The sequence below is a fragment of the Pungitius pungitius genome, chromosome 5, assembly GCF_949316345.1.
Source record: "Pungitius pungitius chromosome 5, fPunPun2.1, whole genome shotgun sequence".
In the NCBI taxonomy this organism is placed as follows: domain Eukaryota; kingdom Metazoa; phylum Chordata; class Actinopteri; order Perciformes; family Gasterosteidae; genus Pungitius; species Pungitius pungitius.
Window position 1 is genome coordinate 11,403,802 of NC_084904.1, and position 21,598 is coordinate 11,425,399.

Below are 21,598 nucleotides of genomic sequence, written 5' to 3' on the forward strand. Positions count from 1 at the left end.
ATGTAAATGCTGTAATAACTTAGCAACATGCACATTCAGACTTTTAGTACATTGTGTTATATTCTTGTGCACTAACAATCATTCCAGTATCATTTAATATATAAGGACACATTTTTTGCTATGTCACAGATGTGTGCAGTTGATTCCAGGCTTCCCTTGACTTTGGGTCGTGGAAGTCTATTCTTTGGGGCAAAAAAAAGGATTTAAAATAAGCGATGATTTGCTGTTGTGTGATTGTTTTTGTTTTAATATACTTTGAAATAAAATGTATTCCTATCTTTTATTTAAAACAACTATTAATCTTATGATGTACTTTTTCATAATTTACCATGACATTAATTCATTGTTTTTCTCATAATGAGCCTCAATGAGCCTCCAGTGTTGACTCAGTACAACACCATTCCCCCTTTAATGGACTTGTGGTTCCACCAAGTGCATGCTGGGAGAGGCCCCTGCCCCCTGTAACCCTGAATGAGAGCCGTGGCGTGATGGAGAGGGGCCGGACAGATGCTTTGTGTTTGCTCTAGTAATTGCCTGCAAACTGGGCAGGCATCTATTTGCAAAGCGGCTCAGAGAACATTGAGTGACTCCGCCATGAGCAGTCATGGACGGATACAGGCCGAGACCAGTTACAGGCCGAGACCAGTTACAGGCCTGAGACCAGTTACAGTTCGTCCTGCACGGCTCTCTGTGGGCTCTGATTCTCTGGATCAAGGCCAGTGGAAAAAACAGGCCTCTGGTGTTTTGGAGGGGGGAAGGTCCTGGGGAACAGGATGATTGAGTCCGTGCTTCAGGCACTTAGATAAAGACTCTTCGGTTGAATTCAGTGACAGCGGCTTCTCTTCAAATCGAAATGGAAAGCCGTTTGGAAATGAATGTCATGATCATGGAGAAGAGAGAGACTTTTAGAGAGGAATTTGGAACTTACTCCCATAGACCAGTTTCGTTCTCACCACACTTGCCTGTCATCATTTCACGACTATATTTTCGCAGCTGACGCGTCGATGTGTGCGTGTTGTGTGTGCGTGTTGTGCGTGCGTGCGTGCGCGAGCGAGTGAGAGGAGACGGTGAGGCTTTAGGACCTTGAGGTTTGTGCTGCAAAGTGCAGCTCCTCCTCCCGCAGAAGGCTGTTTACGAAGAAAGCCTCGGTTCCTGGGACAAAAACAAGGGCTGGACGAGCAGTGTGCCCCGCAGCACAGGCTCGTCTCCATCTCCAACGACTTGGCGCCGTTGTCTTCAATAGCTTTTTTTTAACAAAAAAAAATCTTTAAAACATTTTTTTTCTTAGCTTTTCTTTGAAAAGGTAGCGCACTATGTTGTCGATCGATTCCTCCCGTCAGCTCTTGAAAATGTTCCTGTCCGTGCACGCGGTTCTCGTGAGGGTGGCCATGGTGGAGAGCAGTGCGTCGAATGGACACGAAAAAGGTAAAAATGAAACACGAAAGGCTGTTTCTTCGTGTCGGATCTGCCATTTGTGCTGAAGAAAAAAAGTCTCATTCACTTACATACAGCACATACATTTTTTGTGTGATTGCACAATCCGCCATATGCGCTGTGCTCACGTGTTAATTTGTTTTTATTCCCAGGCTGCATGAGATCAAATGGTGTGCAGTACAGAGGGGAAGAACACAGCTCCTCCTCGGGGCTGACCTGTCTCAACTGGACCAACACCAGCAGAGACTACAACGACGGATTCCATCCCGACTCACAGACAGGTAAACACCTTCTCATCGATTTAATACAGAGATCAGTAAATGACCCTTTGAGTGAAGTCATTCCTCTCCAGACACACAACAGTTTTCTACAAGAATAGCAAACATCTTTTTTTCAGATGTGGATGCGGTTTAATAATACAGGTTGCCTCAGTAATACAAGTCCCCCACAATGCAGAGTAAGAAACACACAATCCACAGATGTAAACAGCCTCTAACAGCAGCTGCCTTCTCCTTTCTTTGTGCCCTAGGCGGCCTGTTCCTTGTATAGTGCTGAGGAAGTGTCCATGTTTCATTTACCCACTGGTTGGGACATGCGGAGATGGGCTATATTTCCAGGAGGTGTCAGTGAAAAGCCTGTGCTGTTTGTACCGTTCCCCTTGTAGGTGTGGGAGATCACAATTACTGCCGAAACCCCGACTCCTCTGAGAGGCCTTGGTGCTACATTGCCGGCCCAGATGGGACCGTCCAGAGACAGTTCTGTGCAGTGAAGACATGCGAAGGTAAGCAAACACTGGATACAACAATCATAGTTTCCATTTGGACACTACAGCCGGCATCTGCCAAAAAAAGAAAAACGAGATGCCTGGCAAGGATAAATATGCATACTACAAATGACTAACAAAAAACACACTAAAATTAACTATTTCCCAGAATGCTCTGTGATGTATCTCAGACTGAGCTGTCTGGATACTCCCGGCATTGACTTTCTCCTTGGTCTAAAGTTCTCATGATTTTAAGAACCTAACCCTTGTGCTGGGCAGAAAGGTTTTTGTAGTTATGCAAATGTTTTAATTAGTCAACACAGAACAAAGATGGGTAGAGAGAAGATGCAGTCTAGTTCTCAACTTTTATGGCTTAACCAAAAAAGTTTTGTTGTATTTTTTTTTTTTTTACAAATGAACAAATGAACCATGTATAAAATGGCTGACTGGCAACAAGTGCTTTCCCATGTTAGTGTGCAGAGTGAGCCACCGAGAGACGTTTCGTCTACTTTGCCCCTTTGTTTCCTTCTATTCTCTAAAGCCAAACCAAGTCACACAATAACAAAGCCCTGCAGGTGTGTCATAAAGTTCAGTTTGAAGAAAGCCAGTGACCACGCCCCAAAACCCAGCTCATTGGCAGAGAGAAAAGGCCTTTGCACAGAGACAGCAGCTAATTGGCTGCTTCGATTTATGACATCACGCCCTTTAACTCCACAGTTCGAAAACAACTTGTGTGAAGGAAACGGAAAAGGAGTTAAAGAGCAGATGTTGATGCTGCAAGCCGAACCTCCCCATCTCCTGGGATAAAAGCCGAGCGCCGAGCCTCTTTACGTCCTGGCACATATTTCTAAAAGCATGCATAGAAGCGTCAAACAGATTTATAATCCAACTTCTTGGCTGGTGATACTTCAGGAGGTTTTAGAGTCAGTTGTAGTTTTAATGGGCCACAAGTAATTGAAAAACCACACGGTCCAGACAATCTATAACCAGTGTCCACACACTATACAGGTATTATTATGTTTTAGAATAAAGATGAATGCAATTCTCTGACAAATTAACTAATAAATTGTGGTATGGACAAAATAGTTTTGCAAACAACACATTTAAGGCTAATTCACTGCTAATTAAAACATGACTGTACTTCATCACATCGCCAAAGTCCAACACAAATCAAAGCCATAGTCATAAAGCAGTCCTGCTCATTGATTTATATCATATCCTCACAATTGTCTAATACACCCTCAGATAGTAAAGCAACAGATACCAAGGCATAAATGATATTGCAAAATCGATGTACGTATACAGTGCATTTGTCATTTCCCACCAACAGTTCAAAATGACAGGTACTCCGTGATCTGATATGGCTTCCATAGGAGGCAGTACATAAACAGCACAACTCAAAGCATCCCCAATTCAAACTCATTCAACTGTTGTTTTACACTGCCACGTGTATGATGTGTGTCCAACAAGCTGCGGGTGTAGCGGAAGAGGCAGAGGCTTTCAAACCAACAGACACCATTCCCCCAACTGAGAGCTTTGAACCGGCCCAGACGGAGGCCTCTCAGGGAGAAGTGGCTGCTGTGCAGCCAGTGATGGGAATCAGCCAACGAGTGCGCACCGGACCCAAGAAGAAGAAGGACCTTGGCGTGATCGGTATGTCGTTACACCAAAAAACATGGTTTGAATTCATCTTTATTGCTCCATGAACTAAATGTCCTGTTGTTCAGGTTGAATCCTCCTTTTTTAAAAACCTTTTTATGTTTTCCTATTTTGTTTTTCAGGCTACGTCATTGGCATTCTCATGATGTCGATCATAATTCTCCTCGCAGTGGGCATCACATTCGGCTACTTCTATAAGAGGTCAGTATCAAAATCACAACAAGGTCCCCAATCAGCAACGAGGATCTAACGTTGAGACTGAGACACAAAGACAAAATGTGATCCCGTCCACATTGCCCAATTAGTCTCTCTGTTGCTCTGCTTGGCAGCGACTTGAATGAATTTATTCCACAGCCACCACAACAGAGCGTGGGGAGAAAGTGTTGTATTATGTGACATCTTTGAAATAGAGACAGGGTTGGATTGGATGGAAAGCTCACCCATTTACTGCAGTTATGTAATGTGTAAAATGATGCCCCCGTTGCGATTCCCTTTGGCACAGTACAAAATGCACTCACAGGTCTGAGTTGGGCTGTCGGATCTGATTAGCGGTGCTCCAGTCTTTGCTTTCTATTTCAGGAGGTGATTGTGAATAAAAGGGGGGCAGCATGTTGTGTCAGCGGGTTTATACCTTCCCTCGGCGTTCAGCGACGTCCCAGTCAGTTATGTCACCGCTGTTTGGCGAGCACTTGTGTGTGTGTAACGCATACCACACTTCTATACCCCACTCGGGGACAGACTCCTTTTCCAAACGTTAGGAGACGGTAGATTACTGACACAGATCCCCTGCAGGGCTCCCAAACACACACACACACGCACACACACACACACACAAATAGAATAACGACAATTAATCCTCTGCAGTGATGAGAAATTGCATTGACTCAATGCCATTGCACGCCCACGATCATATGTCAGGTTCCTGTGCACTGATAAGTCTTCCTACCTCTACCTTTGTGGACAACATGTCATTTTTATTTCACTGAACAGTTTGCCATTTGCTCACGCCTACATAACTATAGTTCTCAACTAATTCTGGGCAAGAAAGAAAAAAAAGATCCCGTGCAATGTGAAACGCTTTAAGCTTAAATGAGTAAAAGAACCCTTGGTGGTGAGGGACAAAGTACACAATATGCGTCAGAGAAGCATGCGGGTGGGAAGCGTTTTGTATTTCGCCTCCAGATCAGTTGAAAGCTTCACTGCGTTCGTTGCCTTGGAGAAGATCCTCTGCCAGATGATCAGCCCTCTGTTCCCTCCCACCATCTGTCCCTCGCCTTTCGCGGCGGACCTGGCACTTGTTACAACAGACTCTCTTATCTACACACAGCATGTTATCTGAAGCTCCTTATCGTCAATATTTAGCTTGGGTTGGCCTCGCAAATATAGTGCTGCACATAGTATCAGCCGCACGAATACCGAAAGTCATCACTTTGTTAGCTATTTTTGCGATAACACCAAAGAGAGACTCAGCGCTATTTGTACACATCGTATATCACACGGCTGGCGGCATGTGATGGGTCATTACCGATGAACGTAACCGATTTGTGGCGTTTGTGTTCAGGGGGCGGGACTTAAAGAAGCAGCACGAGCAGCGGGTGTATGAGCGCGAGATGCAGCGGATCACCCTGCCCCTGTCGGCTTTCTCCAACCCCACCTGCGAGCTGGTGGATGAGAACACCATCGTGATCACGGCGGAGCCCGAGACGACCCCCGTCCAGGACGACTCGGAGGGCGGGGACCCCCTCATGGGCCAGCAGGCCGGGACCCCTGGAGCATGAGCGCGCCTGTAGTCCTCAGACGCTGGACCGTGATGCCCCTTTGTAAACGTTTCTTCGCTTGTCCCTTGAGCCTCCCTGATTAACCTCTGATTTAAAAGGACGAGGACGGGACTGAGTGCTGCCCTTTGTATCTTTCTAGTGATTTTCATGCAGAGGCCCTACTAAACACTGAGGAAACAGTCCTAACATCTTGAAACCCTCCCGGCGGATCTGTTCTCAATGAAGATATGGCATGAAGTCTTTCATTTTCACAGCTGCTACATTTGATAGCCAAGAAAATAAGGTCATGCCCTGTAAAAGAACAGTATGAAAATCTCATCTAATGCACTTGCCAGTGTTTATTACTGTGTAATGAAACCTGTTCTTTACACAGAGAGCTGTTTGGAATGGCGGCTCATGGGCTTTTTAGGTGTCCTACACCGGAGGTTTCATTTTCTATTCACCTATTGATTGGGCCGAAGGAGACGCAGATAGGAAACTTTTATGTATAAACAATGCTTTGTTGAGGTGAGACACAGGAGTCCAAAAATATCGTCCCACTAAGACCAAGGGAAGGCCTTTGACTCGGCCTCAGCATGTGATGCTTCTGAATGTATTTGTTCCTTATTAACCCAGATGGATTTATTTTTCCCTTTGTACTCAACTGACAGACCTTTTGAGGTCACAAAGCATGACGGCGGTCATGTCATCGGCGGACATGATAGAGGACGCCCCTTTTCTTCCACAGGTTAAGGAGTGACAGGAAATGTACCTGAGAGGCAGATGGTCCTCAGGACGACACAGGATGGTGTCTTTGCAGAGCAGGACGGAGCGCGTGTTGGGATGAGGAAGCCAGGCGTTAGGATTCCCACATTTGAGATGCGCATGGGACGCTTTAGGATAGAGATGGAGTAGAATAGAAACATTACAAGTGCTTTGCCAGTGCATGCACATGGTTACCTGCTGTATGTTTGTCTTCAGAAGTCACATCTTTGATTCTTTAAAAGTGGAACTACTGAATTATATATTTTAGAACATCATTCAGAAATAATCATGCACGGAAGATTAAGTTGCACATGATGCGCCGTTACTTCATAGTGTATTGCAAGTTTGTTCGTCACCACTCGTCACTCCGAATGATCTGGTTTTGGTTACTGCTGTTCCATTATTTCATGTGTTTGTGCTGATTGTATTATTTTTTTCTTCATATATGCAACACGTTCAACATACTGTCCAGTATTTTAAATGAATACTTGTATTTGTATAAATGCAGATTTTCACCGCTGGTATTGAAATAAAACAACAAACTTAGACCTCAATGTGTTGTAATTAACAAATAAGAAAGGGAGTAACGTAATGGCTGCAGGAATGTCTTGCTGTTCAAGGTTTGCTCACCATCTCCCTCTGTTGGCTTTTCTTAGACACATACTTCAGTCATTGGAATCACCTGAGAAAGAAGCATGACATTTAATAAAATAAAATACTTGTCTCATAGTGATTTTGATTTCTTTGTATAAAACAGACAATATTGACCTCTATTTGATGATCCAAAGTGCTAAAAGCAGACAAACCGTCAATAGGAATGTATTTGAGGTTGCAGGTAATATTGGTTAAAATTAACATATATATCATTCTATATTAAATATAAACTTCATTAATCTGATAAATTTACTCAACAAAACAGGAAAGTGCAATTTTGGGCAAGAACAATTGATCTTTTTCTAAATTGGAAGAAACTGCGCTTATTAAACCACTAGATTCCCTGAAAAACAAAGAATATGATTATTACAGTGATCAAAGAAAACCCAACTCCTTTGGTTGTTTCTACAAATTATTTAACTTCAGGGAAGCAGACTATTAGTATAATTAACACTTTTACTGACATGCAAAATTAAATAATGACAATTTAAAAAAAACTACTTCAACAAGGTTTATTTGTGAAACACTACAGTGATATAAATAATAGTGCTTACAACTGGTCGTCACTACCTTGCAGAATGAGCAAAAGGCAAAAAACCATAGTCATAGCCAAAATGTCTAAAAATCTAGAGAACCCATAAGAAAAAGGCATTTAGAGGCATGATATGTACATATTTATATACATAGATTAAGAAACAAATCCAGTTCTTGTGTACAAAGCAACTTCTTATTGTCAACAGCGGACGGGTTGTCTGACAATCTTGTATCACTAATTCAATAAGAGCTTCTGCCTGTTTTTTTATTTATTTATTTTTTTAAACATTCATCGGGTGTTTGATGGAAACTTGGGATGATAATGCCACTGTGGAAAAAAGTTAATTTAACATCCTAAGAAATTAATAAAAATCGTTAGTGTTTTAAGTACAGAATCATACTTAACCATCTCGTCAAATATTTGCTCAGCGTTGTTTTAACAGAAGAACGTCTAAAACATTCTATTTCCAACTTGAGCCAAATCTCAGGATGGTGAAACTATTCTCAGTCAGGGTGTGTGTGTCGTTTCTTCCTGTTTTATGTCCCACCGGTTTTCTTCAAGCGGTGCCGTCTCTAATACTCTGACCCATCAATCAGCCAGACAAAGGACTGATCAATCCACACACAGCGCACAACCACTTCAGAGCAAACAAAACTGCTGCCACGTCACACTCATCGAGTCTCATCAAGAACTTCCTCTTTTGTCGGAAAAATGACTAAAGAATGTTGAATTTTGTCTTAATGCCTTGTAAACTTTAATTAAAGCCTGTGTGTAGTGGGAGCTTCACTCCATAGTAAGTAACGCGTCCTTTTGAAATGTGTCTTTCCACCTCCGTTGAGGTGTACCGCGAGGCGGTTGGTCCAGCTACCACAGGTTATCCAGTTCCAAAATGACTCTGCTTAATGCAACGGCCCTCTTTTTCTCATCCACATCAAACAGCATTAGTGCAGCAGTTCAGAGGGGGGGGCAAAGATGACAGGCACGGGTCCTAGGTGCCACTTCCTGTCACGCTGGAAGAGTCGGGAGGAGCTGCCGCTGGGGTTGATGTCTGATTTGAGCTCTGGGACAGGGAGCCGTCCTTAGCCATGTAGAGTCGACTCGCTCTCTGGTGGAGGTCATCCAGTTCGGCTGGCAGCGGGATCCCTAGCTCCTGGTTGAGGGACAGAGCCTCGATCCAGTCCTCCAGCTTCTGGAAAGGCGGGCTGGCGGGTGGAGGAGGAAAGAGCACACAGGGCAGGGTTTGAGGTCAAAGCCAGGCTGACATAGCTGAGAGAAAACATGAGGAAGCGATCTGGCAGAGGAGGCGTGCCCCGGTGAGGGAAGGTCGGCACACATATTTTCCCCTGTGGCTCATTTGAGTGAGTGACAAATACCATTATTCCCCCGATAATCTTTAAAATGACGTCTCGACTTCAAGCAGTGCTCTACCGCAGCGAATTCTCATGAAGGGAAGTGCCAGCTTCCCTCGGGCGGAGTAACAGCGGGGGCTCACCGGTTGTCTGGGGTGAGGTCACAGCAGGCCACGGTCAGGGGGAAGAAAGCTGGCGGACAGTCTTCAGGGAGAAACTTCTCCACAAATTTGCCAACATTTAGGCCAAAGTCCAGAGTCCTGGGCAGGCACTCGGGGTCTGCGGAGACTTTTCCAATGATCTGGATCATAAGGAAGGAGGAGGAGTGCGTTAATAAGCTAATAAGAAGCCACCCCCCTTTAAACTGAAATATCAGCACAGGCCACCGCGCGTTGCAGCCGATTAATTGCAATGACGTCCTAGAACGTCTAAAGAATACAGGTAGAGACTTGAACTTGGCCTGGCAATGTTTTGACATTTGCGTGTTATCAAGGTCTAAAGAGGAGATCGAGTAGTTTAAAATGTCAACCACAAGCTACGCTGTTATCAGAAAAGCAAAGAGAAAGTTCTCACCTCACAGAGTACGATTCCGAAAGAGAAAATGTCCACCTTCTCGTCATAGCGTTTACCTGAAACAACATGAAGTGAAAGGATCAAATAAAATGAACAGGGCCCATGAATCATCTTCTGTAAAAGTCAGCGGCTCACCATTTAGCATCTCTGGAGCCATCCAGTAAGGATTTCCCACAACAGTGTACCGCTTCTTTCGGTCGATGCGTCTGAACACCCTCTTCTTAGTGGTCGGTTTTTCCGGTGGAGGCTTGACTTTGTCCTCTAGTATGAGCCGGGACAGTCCAAAGTCAGCCACAACCACGGTATTGTCCTGTGGAAAGATGCCGCCTAATGGTTACATTTTAAACTATTCCTTTGGGTTACTATTTTGAACCGTGACCATTCTGAACAATATTGTAACGTTGGAGAAGAACAATTAGCAATTAAAAAAATTATTAAGTAAATAAGTGGGAATGCATGAGAATACTGGAGGTGTCCCAAACTTAAGAGTGAACATTAGCCCCTTTCTTTTTAATTGAATTGATTTATAGTTAACCCTTTGTAATTGTGTTGTTTAAGAGGTTATGTAAGATGCTGTGTTACGTACCAGTTTAACCAGGCAGTTGTAGGAGTTGAGGTCTCTGTGTATGATGCTCATTGAGTGGAGGTAAGCCTGGAACAAAGAAGAAAGTCAAACTCACTTTCATAAAGCAACTAGCCAGCACTAGCCACACATCTTAGGTGACTGACTCCCCCTCTACTACTCCTCCTGTGCTATGGAGCACATTAACAAACAAGGCAGCCTGTAGTAATGTCTTCACAAGAGTCCAACTCACCATGCCAGAAGCGATACTCTTTGCAAAGCTCACTCTTTGCTCCCATGGAAACGGATCCTGTTGTTCCCGAGTTAAGACAAAAAAATAAAACGGGAGAGAAATGAAAAGAAGATCTCTCAGAGGCCATGATGCATAAACAAGGTAAATACAGGAAAACAGTATTTAACAGTCAACAACTCTCAAAACTGGGGCTCCACCACATTCTACATATCAGAGCACTCTCCCTCTCCTCTTAGCCGTACGCTACACTGAACTGCTTATAAATAACAGTCCGCTGTGGGAGGAGGTGAGCATTTCACCTGGAAACACTTATTAAACATTTCTCACGCAGCCTGCTGGAGAGCTGAGAGCCCCGAAACCAGCGCAGAGTTGACTCCAGGTCAACCCCCTCTTCCCACATGACTCTTTCTGAGGCTGTTTTGTGCTCTGCTGTGAAGAAGAAGAAGAGGTGTGAGTGAATGAACTCAGTGAACTCACCGTGTCTCTGATGAAGTCTTTCAGTGTACCTCCCTCGATATACTCGGTAATCAAATTAAGCCGCTTGTCCTTATACAGCACGCCGATGAACTTCAACACGTGCGGATGTTCGAGGCAGCGCATTACTTTCACCTGAAGATGAGAGAGAAACAGAGGTCAGGTTGAAAAATGTCAAGAAAATGTAAAAAATGAATACATTTCTCATGAGGCAGGCTTAAAACCCCATTATTACGGGAACATGTGCCATGCTTTTAGTGTAAGAGGTATGCAGATTACCAACCTCCTTGAGGAAAGTCTTCTGTGTCTCTTCGTCACAACGGATCAACTCCTTCATCACCATCACTTCTCCAGTGGCTTTATGAGTCACCTGTTGGCGGGAGAGAGCAACATCTGCCTTACTTGAAGCCTGTTGCACGAGGACCCCATAAAAAGTCCTGAATGAAGTTGTAAACCCGGCTGAGAAGTTAAAGGCAGACCTTTATAGCCTGCCCGAAGAAGCCTTTTCCTAAGATCTCTCCGTGGATGAGGTCACATGGCCGGAAGATGCGATGAGAGCAGCTACTGTAAGATCTCAAGGATTCAGAGCGGCCGATGTCTCGAGTAACAAACGGCATCTCTTTGGGAGAATTTGGCCCTGGAGACTTGCATGTGCTGTTACTGCGCCTGGAACAGAGACACTATGCTTGATTAAGAATGCTAAATAATTATGTGCACATCTCATTACAGACCCACAACATGTAAGCAGTGTGGGTTTTCGGGTCCTCTGACATACCTCAAAGACCTCCTTTTCAGTGTGCCGTCATCAACAACGTCGGTTCTCTCCAGGACCGTGTCAGACGGCGGGGACAGGCGCATGCAGGACGTGGATGAAACCGCCAGACGAGTTCTTGGCGATCCCAGTCGGAGTCGGTCCAATCGCTGCCTGACAGGGTCATACTCCATGAGGAGCTGCAGCGTTTGACTGGTGCGGTGAATGAGTTCATCCACCTTAAATAAAGAAACAAAAAAGGGTACATGTATCACTATTCCTGAGATTCCTTTGGTTTCTCCACACCGATGGCCTAGTCGCTGCCGGAGGCCAACCACGACTCCTTCAAAAGGGAGTTTCTGTATGATTTCGGATTTACTCACGTAAACGCTGAACATTATAACCTTCATTCAGCCATAATGTATTGCAACGCTGTGGTATTAAACTGCAATTATTTTATTAAGTAAGTGTAAATGTCAAAGAAAATCAGAGAGCTGAGAAGTGAAATGACTTTGTAGGAATTAACCTTGAATCAGATTAACATTCAAAACGGATTAAACAGCATGACTTCATTCAGGCAAACGTAAGCACCCATTGAGATAAGGTTGTTTGAAGTGTAGTTCACACAACATAACCGCTCCCAGCTAAAGAATCTATAAATGATGGAGAAATTCAAAGAATGTCAATAATACATTTGCCCTTGTTGTTTAACAAGAACATAGCTTTGGCAAATTGAACTCGAGGAATGGACCTGCCCTCAATAGTGACAATAGTGACTCCGCTCACATATACCACATAACTTCTAACGTCGTGGATGTCAGAGATGTGTGAGAAATAAACCTACCTCCTCCTGCATCAATGTCCCCACAGAAAGGCCATTAATCTCCAGGATCCTGTCCCCAACATGGATGGCATTTCGGACCTCCGGACTAATGAGCATTCCTCGCACTCTGCAGCAACACAGTACCAACATCTATAATTGAGTGCCTTAATCACTAAGGCAACAAATGGTTAAAGCGACTGTGTCACACACTTCGAACATACTAAAGTACCAACTATCAACTTTGAAGGGACACACTCATAAGTTTCACATGAATCATGCTGTCCCGGGCAAGGAGGCCAGCTTCCATCGGGTCACACTCACTCTTTGACCTGAACGCTGGCCGAGCCGCTGACGTCCCTCAGCACCGTGACGGAGAAGCCCCTCTTGCCGTTGGCTGCAGAGGGCATCGAGATGAGGGTCACGGTGTGTGGCAGTGAGCCCAGCACAGAGTCGTGGGTGTGCTTTTCCAACATCGGCGTAAGAACCACCTGCTTGTAGCACTTTCCACTGAACACAACAGGAAAAAAGGGGAGGTGTCGAATCACTGCATGTGTGGACACGCGTTTGTTACTTTTTTTTTTTTTTTCAATGACGTGAAATGGGAGTGATAATTGACAGACTAATAATAAGACTGGCTGAGCGTTCACAAGTCCATCTTTGGATAATAAACTCACAAGATAAATACACAGTTTATGCAAGAATAAGAACAGTGCAGAGGTCGGTAGGCATAAGAATTGAACGGCAGTCATGCCTCAGATCCAACAACATGGTTCCTAAAACAAGCATACTACAAAAAGGATGTTGTGTTTATATTCAGTACCAACCCTCTACTTCTTCACCATATAATTAGCATCATTTGGAGATCTACTCCAGATGATGTTAACCCACAACAAAAGCTGACAGCCGCGTGTGTCTAAATTGTCAAATGCTTTGGAGAAGATTGTGCAGATGTTTTACCAGTAAAGGTTGGAACGCTCAACCAGGGCGTAGGTATCCCTGTCCTCAATCACCACGTTGCAGCTCAGACACACAAAGCACTCCGAGTGATACTTGTGTTCTCCGGCCACCTGCAAATACAAACAGATTGGGCTGATCTTCCAAAAATGTCAGCGTGAGCCAAAGGGGAAAGAAGGAAGGAAGATGCCAACGGCAAGGCTGCAGCGCTGCTTCTCTCGACGGCGAGGAGGGTGTCGTGCCGAGCGTGTGGTGCTGAGTGCGTTGTGCTGAGCGCGTCTTTGTGCCCTCCTCCCGCTGTGAGCGCTGACACAGTCGGAACACCTGCTTTACTCTCACGCTGTCTGGAATCTGCGGTGATGTCACCTCTCTCACAGGTGTGAGCCATTCAACCCCCCTTGCTCTCCTTCATTAACACCACACGATTTCCCTTTCTGAATGAAATGATATGTTACATATTTTACGTCACACGCTCTCTCATGCGAGATGAGATCATGTGTTTTGCCATTCGGTAACTAGGTGCATTAATTATACATCCAGATCAAATGTTGATTTCAGGGGTAATCATGAGATCAAAGTGTTAAGCATACATTTTAAATGTGGCTTAGTGGAAAATGTGTGGAGACACAATGATTAAATTACAGGAAGACTTTCTTCAATACACAGAGGATGTGTTTTTATTTTATATGCAGCATTTGTGTTTAGTAAACAAGACATTAACATACAACATTTTAAATGATTCCAGCTCCTTCATTCCCTTATATATTGTCCATCACACACACACACACACACACACACACACACACACACACACACACACACACATCACTTGGACCAAGGACAAAATGCACCTCAACCCTCATTTTGATCCTTCATGGTGTTTGAAGTTCCAGGACTTTATTGTTGTCAGACTGAACAATAAGAGAGATATCATCCCATGGCACGGTACTCAAAGCTGCCTCTGTTAGTTTCCATTCATGTCCATGTCTCCGTGAACACACAATGACACAAACACACAGGCTGACCAGTCAAAAACAATACAGTGTGAGTTTTGGTTGGTAAAAGTCAAAAGGTATTAACGTTTTGGGTATAGTTTATTCTGTCACTATTCAAGAGAGAATACACAACCTACAAAAAAAACCTGCTTCAAATTAGTATGTGGTATGGACAATTCAAGACAATCGCTGTGTAGTTCTCCGGAATTAAAGCTAATTTGATAAGCATATTTGCCTCCCACACTCGCCACAGCTCTGAGTCAGGGAGTCATTGCTGGGAAAGGCCTTTTCTTTGGGGAAAAAAGAGACATGTCAGCCAAATTATTATGACATCTCTGCATCAGAGCCGAGAGCGGAACCGCGGCCTCCGGTAACAGTCACAACCCACCTCTGACTTCGGCGGCAACACCGTGCCGTACAAAAACGAACAAAATGAGTTTAAACCCGTGTTTGGAGAAACTAGCAACCTGGCCGCAGTTTCAGACTCATCGATTTAAATGCTCGTCAATAGCAGCGCCTTCAAAGACAATAACCATCTTCACTCAATTCAATAAAGCAACCACGGATTACAACCAGGGACAAAAACAACAGCGCCCTGGACTTGAACGCCTAACGAGCAGCCGCAGCTCAGCGCGACCCTCCGAAGGCCCACAATGACTCCCTTTCTGGCCGAGACACTGCACTGCCGAATCAGTTCTGCCAAGAACACATGGCTTCACTGGCTGATGAAGCAGGAGGCCAATACTAAATAGAAGAGTCCATTGTGTGTGTGTTGCTTGGTGGTCAGTCTGGCTCCATGTTAGACAGGCGACTGTAGTTGTGACCGTCTGCCACTGGGATATAATGCATGAGTGGACATTTTTAAATCTACCTTGACACTGTGGATAATTGTGACATCAGGGTTCCAAGGTGCACTGGAATCTACATCTGGCCTAAACCAATTGTCTCTTTCCCAGTTTCTTTAAAAAGCTCAGAAATATTATAATACGCTGTTCATTAGTAGAGGGTAGAACGAGTGATTTATTCTTTCAATTTCTGTATTCTTGGAACAACACCTTTGCAGCTCGTCCTACTCCTCTATCTCCAGTTTCTGTCTGTACACCGTCAGAAAATAACCAAGAATAAGTAAATAACAGCCTCCTTAAAAGTTACATAGTCTTACGTTGTGAAAACCCATTTCTACAGATAATGACGAGCGGTGGACTGTGGGTGAAACCTCAACCCCAGAGGACTGAACAGGATGCGCTCCAAAACCCCCTCATGTCCTAGTGTCTTCCCACTTTTTCTTCTATTTACTCCCAGTGTACTCCGTGTGTCATCCTGGGAAGTGAACTGTGGAGAACTTGTGTTCAGGGAAAGTGAGGTCTGCAGCCAACGTAGAGAATCATTCATCTGTAAATGTAATCACCGCCACAAAAACATTAACGTGAAGCAGAAGGGAGAACCTGGAACACAGAGCGCATTGACATGCTCTGTCGGCTTTCTGGTATTATTGAGTGCAGGAGGAAATTGTTGGCAATTGTTGTTATACGATCAGGTAATTATTGAGACTAATAGTTTTGACCCGGACATTATTGGCCTGAAGCATCACACGATCACAAGCCTGGACGCTTGTAATGCTCATTACGCACCAGAAAAGAACTCAAGTAGAAGGAAAGTGCACGGACACCTCTGGTATTATTAGATCTTTAAAGACCCATGGGGAGTTGTGGGGAGAGAACAGGGGGAGGAGAGTTAGCATACGTTGTTAGCATTAATACAGTATTTCAGCAATTCAGCATAGCACCTCCACAAAGAGGTGAAACAGGTCAAAAACGATTTGATAAATGGTTATAGTTTATACAGTATGCGTATGGTATCAGATCACACGCCCCCCCCCCCACGAGCTTCTCTGCGGCTTTTAGTTGTTGTGCCTTGGTGGCCTGCCATGTGCCCGTGTCTTTTACATGCCACACCCTCAGTGTGTCTCTCACACTTGCGGTTCTGAATGATTAGTGAAGAAAGACATTGATGAACTGTTTTCACAGGAGTTCCCCTTTGAAGTCGAACAGCGTCAATCAGGCTTTGGTTCAGAATTAGTTTTAATAAAATGTCATTTAAAATGTCAATGTTATTTCATCCCTTAGTTTCGGAATGAGTCACACTTTGTCAGATATAATAAACAGGCGCAGCAGACTTACCATGGCAGGTCCAGTCATGAGCAGGGAGCAGCCGTGACAGAGCTCCCCAAACTTCTCCCAGTAGTGCTCGCGACAGTACAGCTGCCCTTCCTTCTCATAGTACCAGTTAGTCAGGTGATGACAGCACACGGAGCACCTGAGAGGTAAAAAAAAAGCACTGGTCACGTCTCCACAGAACAAAGTACATCAACAGAGGATGAAGACACGGGTGCTTTTCACAAAGTTAGAGCGATGAATTTTCAAGCGAATATGGCAGGGGCTCAAAAGCCTGGCGTATTATTTCAAAGACCTTTGTGATCATTTCAAAAGGTGTGTGGTTGAAGACCCTCGTGCAGCACTGCTCTCATGTTACAGTCAGTGCTCTGTGTCTCCACTTTGTTGTGTTTAAACCGTCACCAAAACTATCAAGTCTTTTTTGTATTATTCTCAAAACCCGTTTCTCGTATTACATACCAGTGAAAAAACACTAAAGGAGGTTCGGAGGGCACAGGAACATAAGCTGGGGGCGGGTTCTGATACTTGACTGACAGCATGCACTTCTCTCAGAGGTTAACGAGGTGAGCAGAACAGTAAATAACTTCATCACGGGATGTGCCGGGTCTTGCTTGACTGCCGTTATTTCTCCAGTGTAGCGTGAGACAAAGAGAAAAGTATCTTAAAAGCCTTCGAGGATAGTGTATGCAGAAAAGGTTTGGTTATTAGCTTCTCCACGCGACCAACAGGGCTGCCAAATACTTTGCTGATTTCCAGCACTTTAACAGGATGCAGAGGTTTGAGGGGTAACTGCGCTCCTACTTTGACAAAAACAACCTATTGCCTATTCAAAGAGGCTTAAAAATTACCTTAATCTGGGGCAGTGATCACATGATAAAAGTCTACTGTCAACTTAGTGATTAAACTACAGACTACAAGCTTAGTTCTACTTCATAGCTTATGAATACAGTCCAAACTGTCACCGGAGAAGAGACTGAGAAAATTAGGAGGATTTTTTTTGCTCCTACTTAAGGACAAAATGTTCAGCGTGGGGAATGCTGATGTTGCCCTCAGACTGAATAGCACCTGAAAGCTACCAGCGTTCTTTGAACAAGATGCGCTTGTTCTGCAAAATGGTGGCAGCGGGTTCCGCCTGCCAGAACTCAACCGGGGGATGAGCAGCTATGTCTGACGTCAGGCCAGTGAATTGCTCGCACCCTGGCTTCTAGAGGATAATGGGCGAAGATGCTAATGAGCCCTTGGTGGTGACGAGGAGCAGACGAATGAATCACAACAACGCAGACGTCTGATGGGAGTACACCACTGTTCACAGGGCTAATTTCTCTGGAACAAAAACAAAACCAACATAGCAGGTGTGACCAATGCACAAGTCGCCCTGGGGAGTGCCTACAATAGCAGACTTTCAACTGACTGCACTGACTTCCTGATTAACAACTCTCTAAACCATGATTATAATTTCATCCAAAGCGCTTGTGAGAGCCCTGCTCGTGTTTTCACTGAAACTCTGAATGCTCACATTCTTTCGTCCATGGTGATGATGATAAATAGATCACATATGCGTGCTATGCAACCATTTCTTGCCGGTGAGGAAGATGAAGTCTGAAGCATTGCTTTGAGTTAGAATGTGGGTTTTTAGGCATTTTCAATAAATCTTGGCCCAGCACTGGCGGCGGCTCTCAGCTGAGCCTCGTGCGTCACGATAGCTTGCTGCACCACAGGTTAAGTTGATCCAGGCTTATTGACTCTGGCAGATTCCAGATAGTTCAAAGTGTTCTGGCAGAGGTTAAGAAGGAACCATCTTACAGAGGGAAGACCCCATGTTTGGATCTATTGTGGAGAAGAGAGGGGGGCACACATTGTCTTTTTACATCAAGTTGCACTCATCAAGTGTTTAATGGGCTTCTAACAAATGATAGGTGAAAACAAAACAGGATGTTCTAGTGAGATAAAAGCTACGTATTTATAAAGAACACAGGGTCAGTGTCGTAATGACTGCAGGCTGATTCATCGCACTATGACCTCCAGAGGGGAAGCAGAGGTGAAGGCTTGTTGTGGTAAACATAGTGTGAGTAACAGTAGCTCCGCCTCTCATCCGATTTGTGTTTGTCTGTGTGGATGTTAAACAGCCAGGATGCAGAATTACGTGTAAATGTATTCTGGTTTATGAAACCATGTTATCGGTCACAAAGCTTTGAATGCTGTGTATGATGTTCAGCATCTGTGCAGGTGTCGCAGTAAAAACAAAAATGTTCATCGTGTCTGCTTTGCTATAAATAAAGAGCATCTCATAAACTATAACTATTTTCCATTATGACCCTGTAATAAACCCATTTAAAGAGATGTAAGAGTGCTTCAAAGAAACACCTGCCTCCCCCCTACAGGGACTGGTAAATGGGGGGGCGTGAACGCTCAGGTGGTTCTTCAATGAACAGTACAATGGTCCTGCCTGCATCAACACTCCAAAGTAAACAGGACTCATTTCCTTAAATCCGCATTCCTTCTGGAGGTTATTCCTTTGTTGGGGGTGCAAGTGCAGATAGTAAGAGAGGGACTTCAAATGGTAACCAACAAGGGTTTTCTTCACTCATAATGGGACCTTATCTGTGGGTGTGTGACGGTCGGGCTTCAAATGTTATCCACAACAACCTCTTGTTTTGGAATGAGACAATAGTTTATCCATTCATATCAAAAGGACATTGTGTTATTGGACCACATGTCATAGTAACCTCAAATTTACATCACCCAATCCTGCTGATTTGTCAAAAACAGACGCACCAAATCTGCACATTTTTAAAAACTGAAAGCAGAAAACATTCAGGGTTTTCAGATTGGCATTATTAATTAATATAAATGAACTTATCAATTAATCCACTTTGCTCTATAACATATTAATGTAAACTGGTCTTAAAATACTTAACCAATAACCAAAAAATATTAAAATTCCTCTAAATGTTTTATGTAGATTCTGTTTTTTCTATTTGTTATAAATGTATGATTTCACATTCTAGTGCAGAAAGTTAGTGTTGATCAAAAAGGTATAACTATTTCTCGGTCCTAAAAATATTAATAACAATACTATATCTGTGTGGCCAGATATATGTGATGATAATATCTGCAGCTCTATAAATCTCCAGTGAACAAATACAATATAACATCCAGCTTTCTTTGGTGGAAAAAACAACCCCAAAAGTATTCTGCATAGAGCGTCTGAGACAGTGGGCTCACGTCTCTTAATCGCCGTCCAGGAATGCGGTGCTAAGCAGAGGGGAGCGTGCCGCTACCTATAGGCCTCAACATCACTGCCAGGGTTACTGGAACAAGGCTGACGTCAGCTCGTAGAAATGTAACACAAGGTGGAGGTACAAGAAGGGGAAAGTGGCAACATGTGGACAACAGGGGCACCACAGATTTATTTTCTTAAGGAGCTCAGAGATTACGGGGCGTTAAGCATACCTGCTTCAGGACATTTAAATTGGCCGACCATACTGCAGTATGGCTTCAACCCACACGCGCAAAAATAGCTACCATCTTTTAGTTGGCAAGGGAGCGTACGAGTACAACAGGGGGAGAGGAGCGGTGGTCAATAAGCACAGCTGTGCCAGGACCTTAACATTGAGGAGGACACCTGGAGACTAATGTCTCCCTGATGAGTGTTTGGAGAGAGGGAATCCCAGGTCATTCGTAAGGACGTGCCCGCAGTCCTTTCAGAGGCAGGATTTTGGGATATACTCCACACACCCAATTCTTGAAACCACTGAGTTATAATGTTAAATGTGTCAAATCAGGTTTGGTAACGATGTAACTTTTTTCCCATGAATGCTGCCATGATCCGGCTGTCAGTTTAAAGATTAGCCGTGTCATCTCCCTGTAGAAAAGGTGAGTGGTTAATCGAGGGGAAACCAAATGAGTGACACATTGGGCTGGCAGGTACATTCGGTCACTACCCAGCCATAGGTTCACTCCCCCCACTCAGCTATATCTCACTGGGACTTGTGGAAATCAGAGCTCAGATCAGCTCAACATCAATCATTAACCCTAGGCAGAGGGTCAGACAGTCTGACCAAAGTCCTCCAGGAGAGTCTCCATGCAGGTGGTCAGCTGCTACGTGAGGGGCAGAAAAACATCCTACGTGGGGCATTCTGTGCAAAGAGGCAAATAACAATGGGGATTTGTTCAAAACAGATCTAGGAGGCCCATGTTGAGGCTACAAGACAGAAGCTTCTGGGGTTATGCACGGGCTCGTTTCACTAGAAAAACGAACAATCGGTCATCCATGTCATTGCAAACTGTACCCGCTCTTCTTTTTATGAAAACAGAGCGTTCCGATCCCGGGAAAAAATGCAGCTTGTTGCGGGGAGTGCGTGTTTGAAAGTGATGAAGAGGAGCACTTACTGGAAGCAGGCGGTGTGCCAGGTGTCCTGGAGGACTTTCATGTGAAACGAGTCTTGGATTTCTCCTCCACATCCCGCGCAGTAACAACCATCTGCAACTAAGGCAAAGACAAAGTCTTCACGTGAAACTCGAGTAACATTGCGTGGTTAAAACGCATTAAGGGCAGAAGATAAAACAGAGAATTGGGAAGAACGTTGAGTAAAAAAAAATATGCTCGACGTATGTTCCGAAAACCGCGGAAAACAAAATACGCTTAAAAGGGCGAAGCAATACAGCGAGAAAGGACGACAAGAGTACAACATTTCGATAGACAACTATGTCTCGTCAGCATAGAATTGGAAACAAGACATATTGCTCACCTTCTGGTTCCTCCATCTGATTTCTGAGAGCGCCGTCGGTATTTAAATCTATTCACAGACGGTTCATTCTGAAGCAGGAGAGCTGCGAAGCGCCGCTTCAAAGTTCACTCATCTTGAACAACCCCGAATACCCCAGCAAATACACACACACACACACACCCACACACAAATCCCTTTAATTCTCCACAGAAAACGAAAAAGAGTATCTACACTCCTACTGGACGATGCGGCTTCCCTGCCGCTTGCAGGATAAATGACGTAATGCAGTCTTCAAATTCCTGTACGGAAAGCGGAAAGGCTCAATAGCAGCACCTGAATGCAGGAAAGGACGGTGTGCCTTTTGCTTTTGATACATATATATATATATATATG

General features: G+C 44.3%; 2 protein-coding genes across 3 annotated transcripts; one reads left to right on the forward strand and one right to left on the reverse strand.

Annotated features, from left to right (window-relative positions):
* The first annotated feature begins 1,076 nt into the window (after window positions 1-1,076).
* Window positions 1,077-7,107, forward strand: pik3ip1 (phosphoinositide-3-kinase interacting protein 1). The gene is made up of 6 exons (XM_037483175.2): window positions 1,077-1,425; window positions 1,587-1,715; window positions 2,099-2,215; window positions 3,668-3,850; window positions 3,979-4,057; window positions 5,418-7,107. The coding sequence occupies exons 1-6, from the start codon at window positions 1,314-1,316 to the stop codon at window positions 5,632-5,634; spliced, it is 837 nt and encodes a 278-aa protein (XP_037339072.2). The 5' UTR covers window positions 1,077-1,313; the 3' UTR covers window positions 5,635-7,107.
* Window positions 7,108-7,474: 367 nt separating this feature from the next.
* Window positions 7,475-21,489, reverse strand: limk2 (LIM domain kinase 2). 2 transcript variants are annotated; one of them, XM_037483173.2, is made up of 16 exons: window positions 21,227-21,489; window positions 20,868-20,958; window positions 16,482-16,617; window positions 13,310-13,419; window positions 12,674-12,859; window positions 12,374-12,479; window positions 11,554-11,768; window positions 11,258-11,444; window positions 11,062-11,148; window positions 10,782-10,913; window positions 10,305-10,361; window positions 10,076-10,141; window positions 9,625-9,799; window positions 9,490-9,545; window positions 9,060-9,217; window positions 7,475-8,769 (listed from the first exon to the last, which is right to left on the reverse strand). In XM_037483173.2, exons 1-16 carry the CDS (start codon window positions 21,240-21,242, stop codon window positions 8,556-8,558), a joined length of 1,992 nt encoding a protein of 663 aa, XP_037339070.2. In that variant the 5' UTR covers window positions 21,243-21,489; the 3' UTR covers window positions 7,475-8,555. The 2 variants fall into 2 exon arrangements, with proteins under 2 accessions (XP_037339070.2, XP_037339069.2); XM_037483172.2 differs by having other exon boundaries at window positions 20,868-20,964.
* Between the last annotated feature and the right edge of the window lie 109 nt (window positions 21,490-21,598).

What these genes read in the sequence shown, in the direction of transcription:
- pik3ip1 (XM_037483175.2), top strand. Translation starts at nt 1,314, where the DNA reads ATGTTGTCGATCGATTCCTCCCGTCAGCTCTTGAAAATGTTCCTGTCC. An exon ending in CCATCCCGACTCACAGACAG is followed by an intron (nt 1,716 to 2,098) that starts GTAAACACCTTC and finishes TTCCCCTTGTAG; the next exon opens with GTGTGGGAGATCACAATTAC. An exon ending in GAAGGACCTTGGCGTGATCG is followed by an intron (nt 3,851 to 3,978) that starts GTATGTCGTTAC and finishes TTTGTTTTTCAG; the next exon opens with GCTACGTCATTGGCATTCTC.
- limk2 (XM_037483172.2), bottom strand. An exon ending in CTGAAAAGGAGGTCTTTGAG is followed by an intron (nt 11,445 to 11,553) that starts GTATGTCAGAGG and finishes TCTCTGTTCCAG; the next exon opens with GCGCAGTAACAGCACATGCA. An exon ending in TCTTCGGGCAGGCTATAAAG is followed by an intron (nt 11,149 to 11,257) that starts GTCTGCCTTTAA and finishes TCCCGCCAACAG; the next exon opens with GTGACTCATAAAGCCACTGG.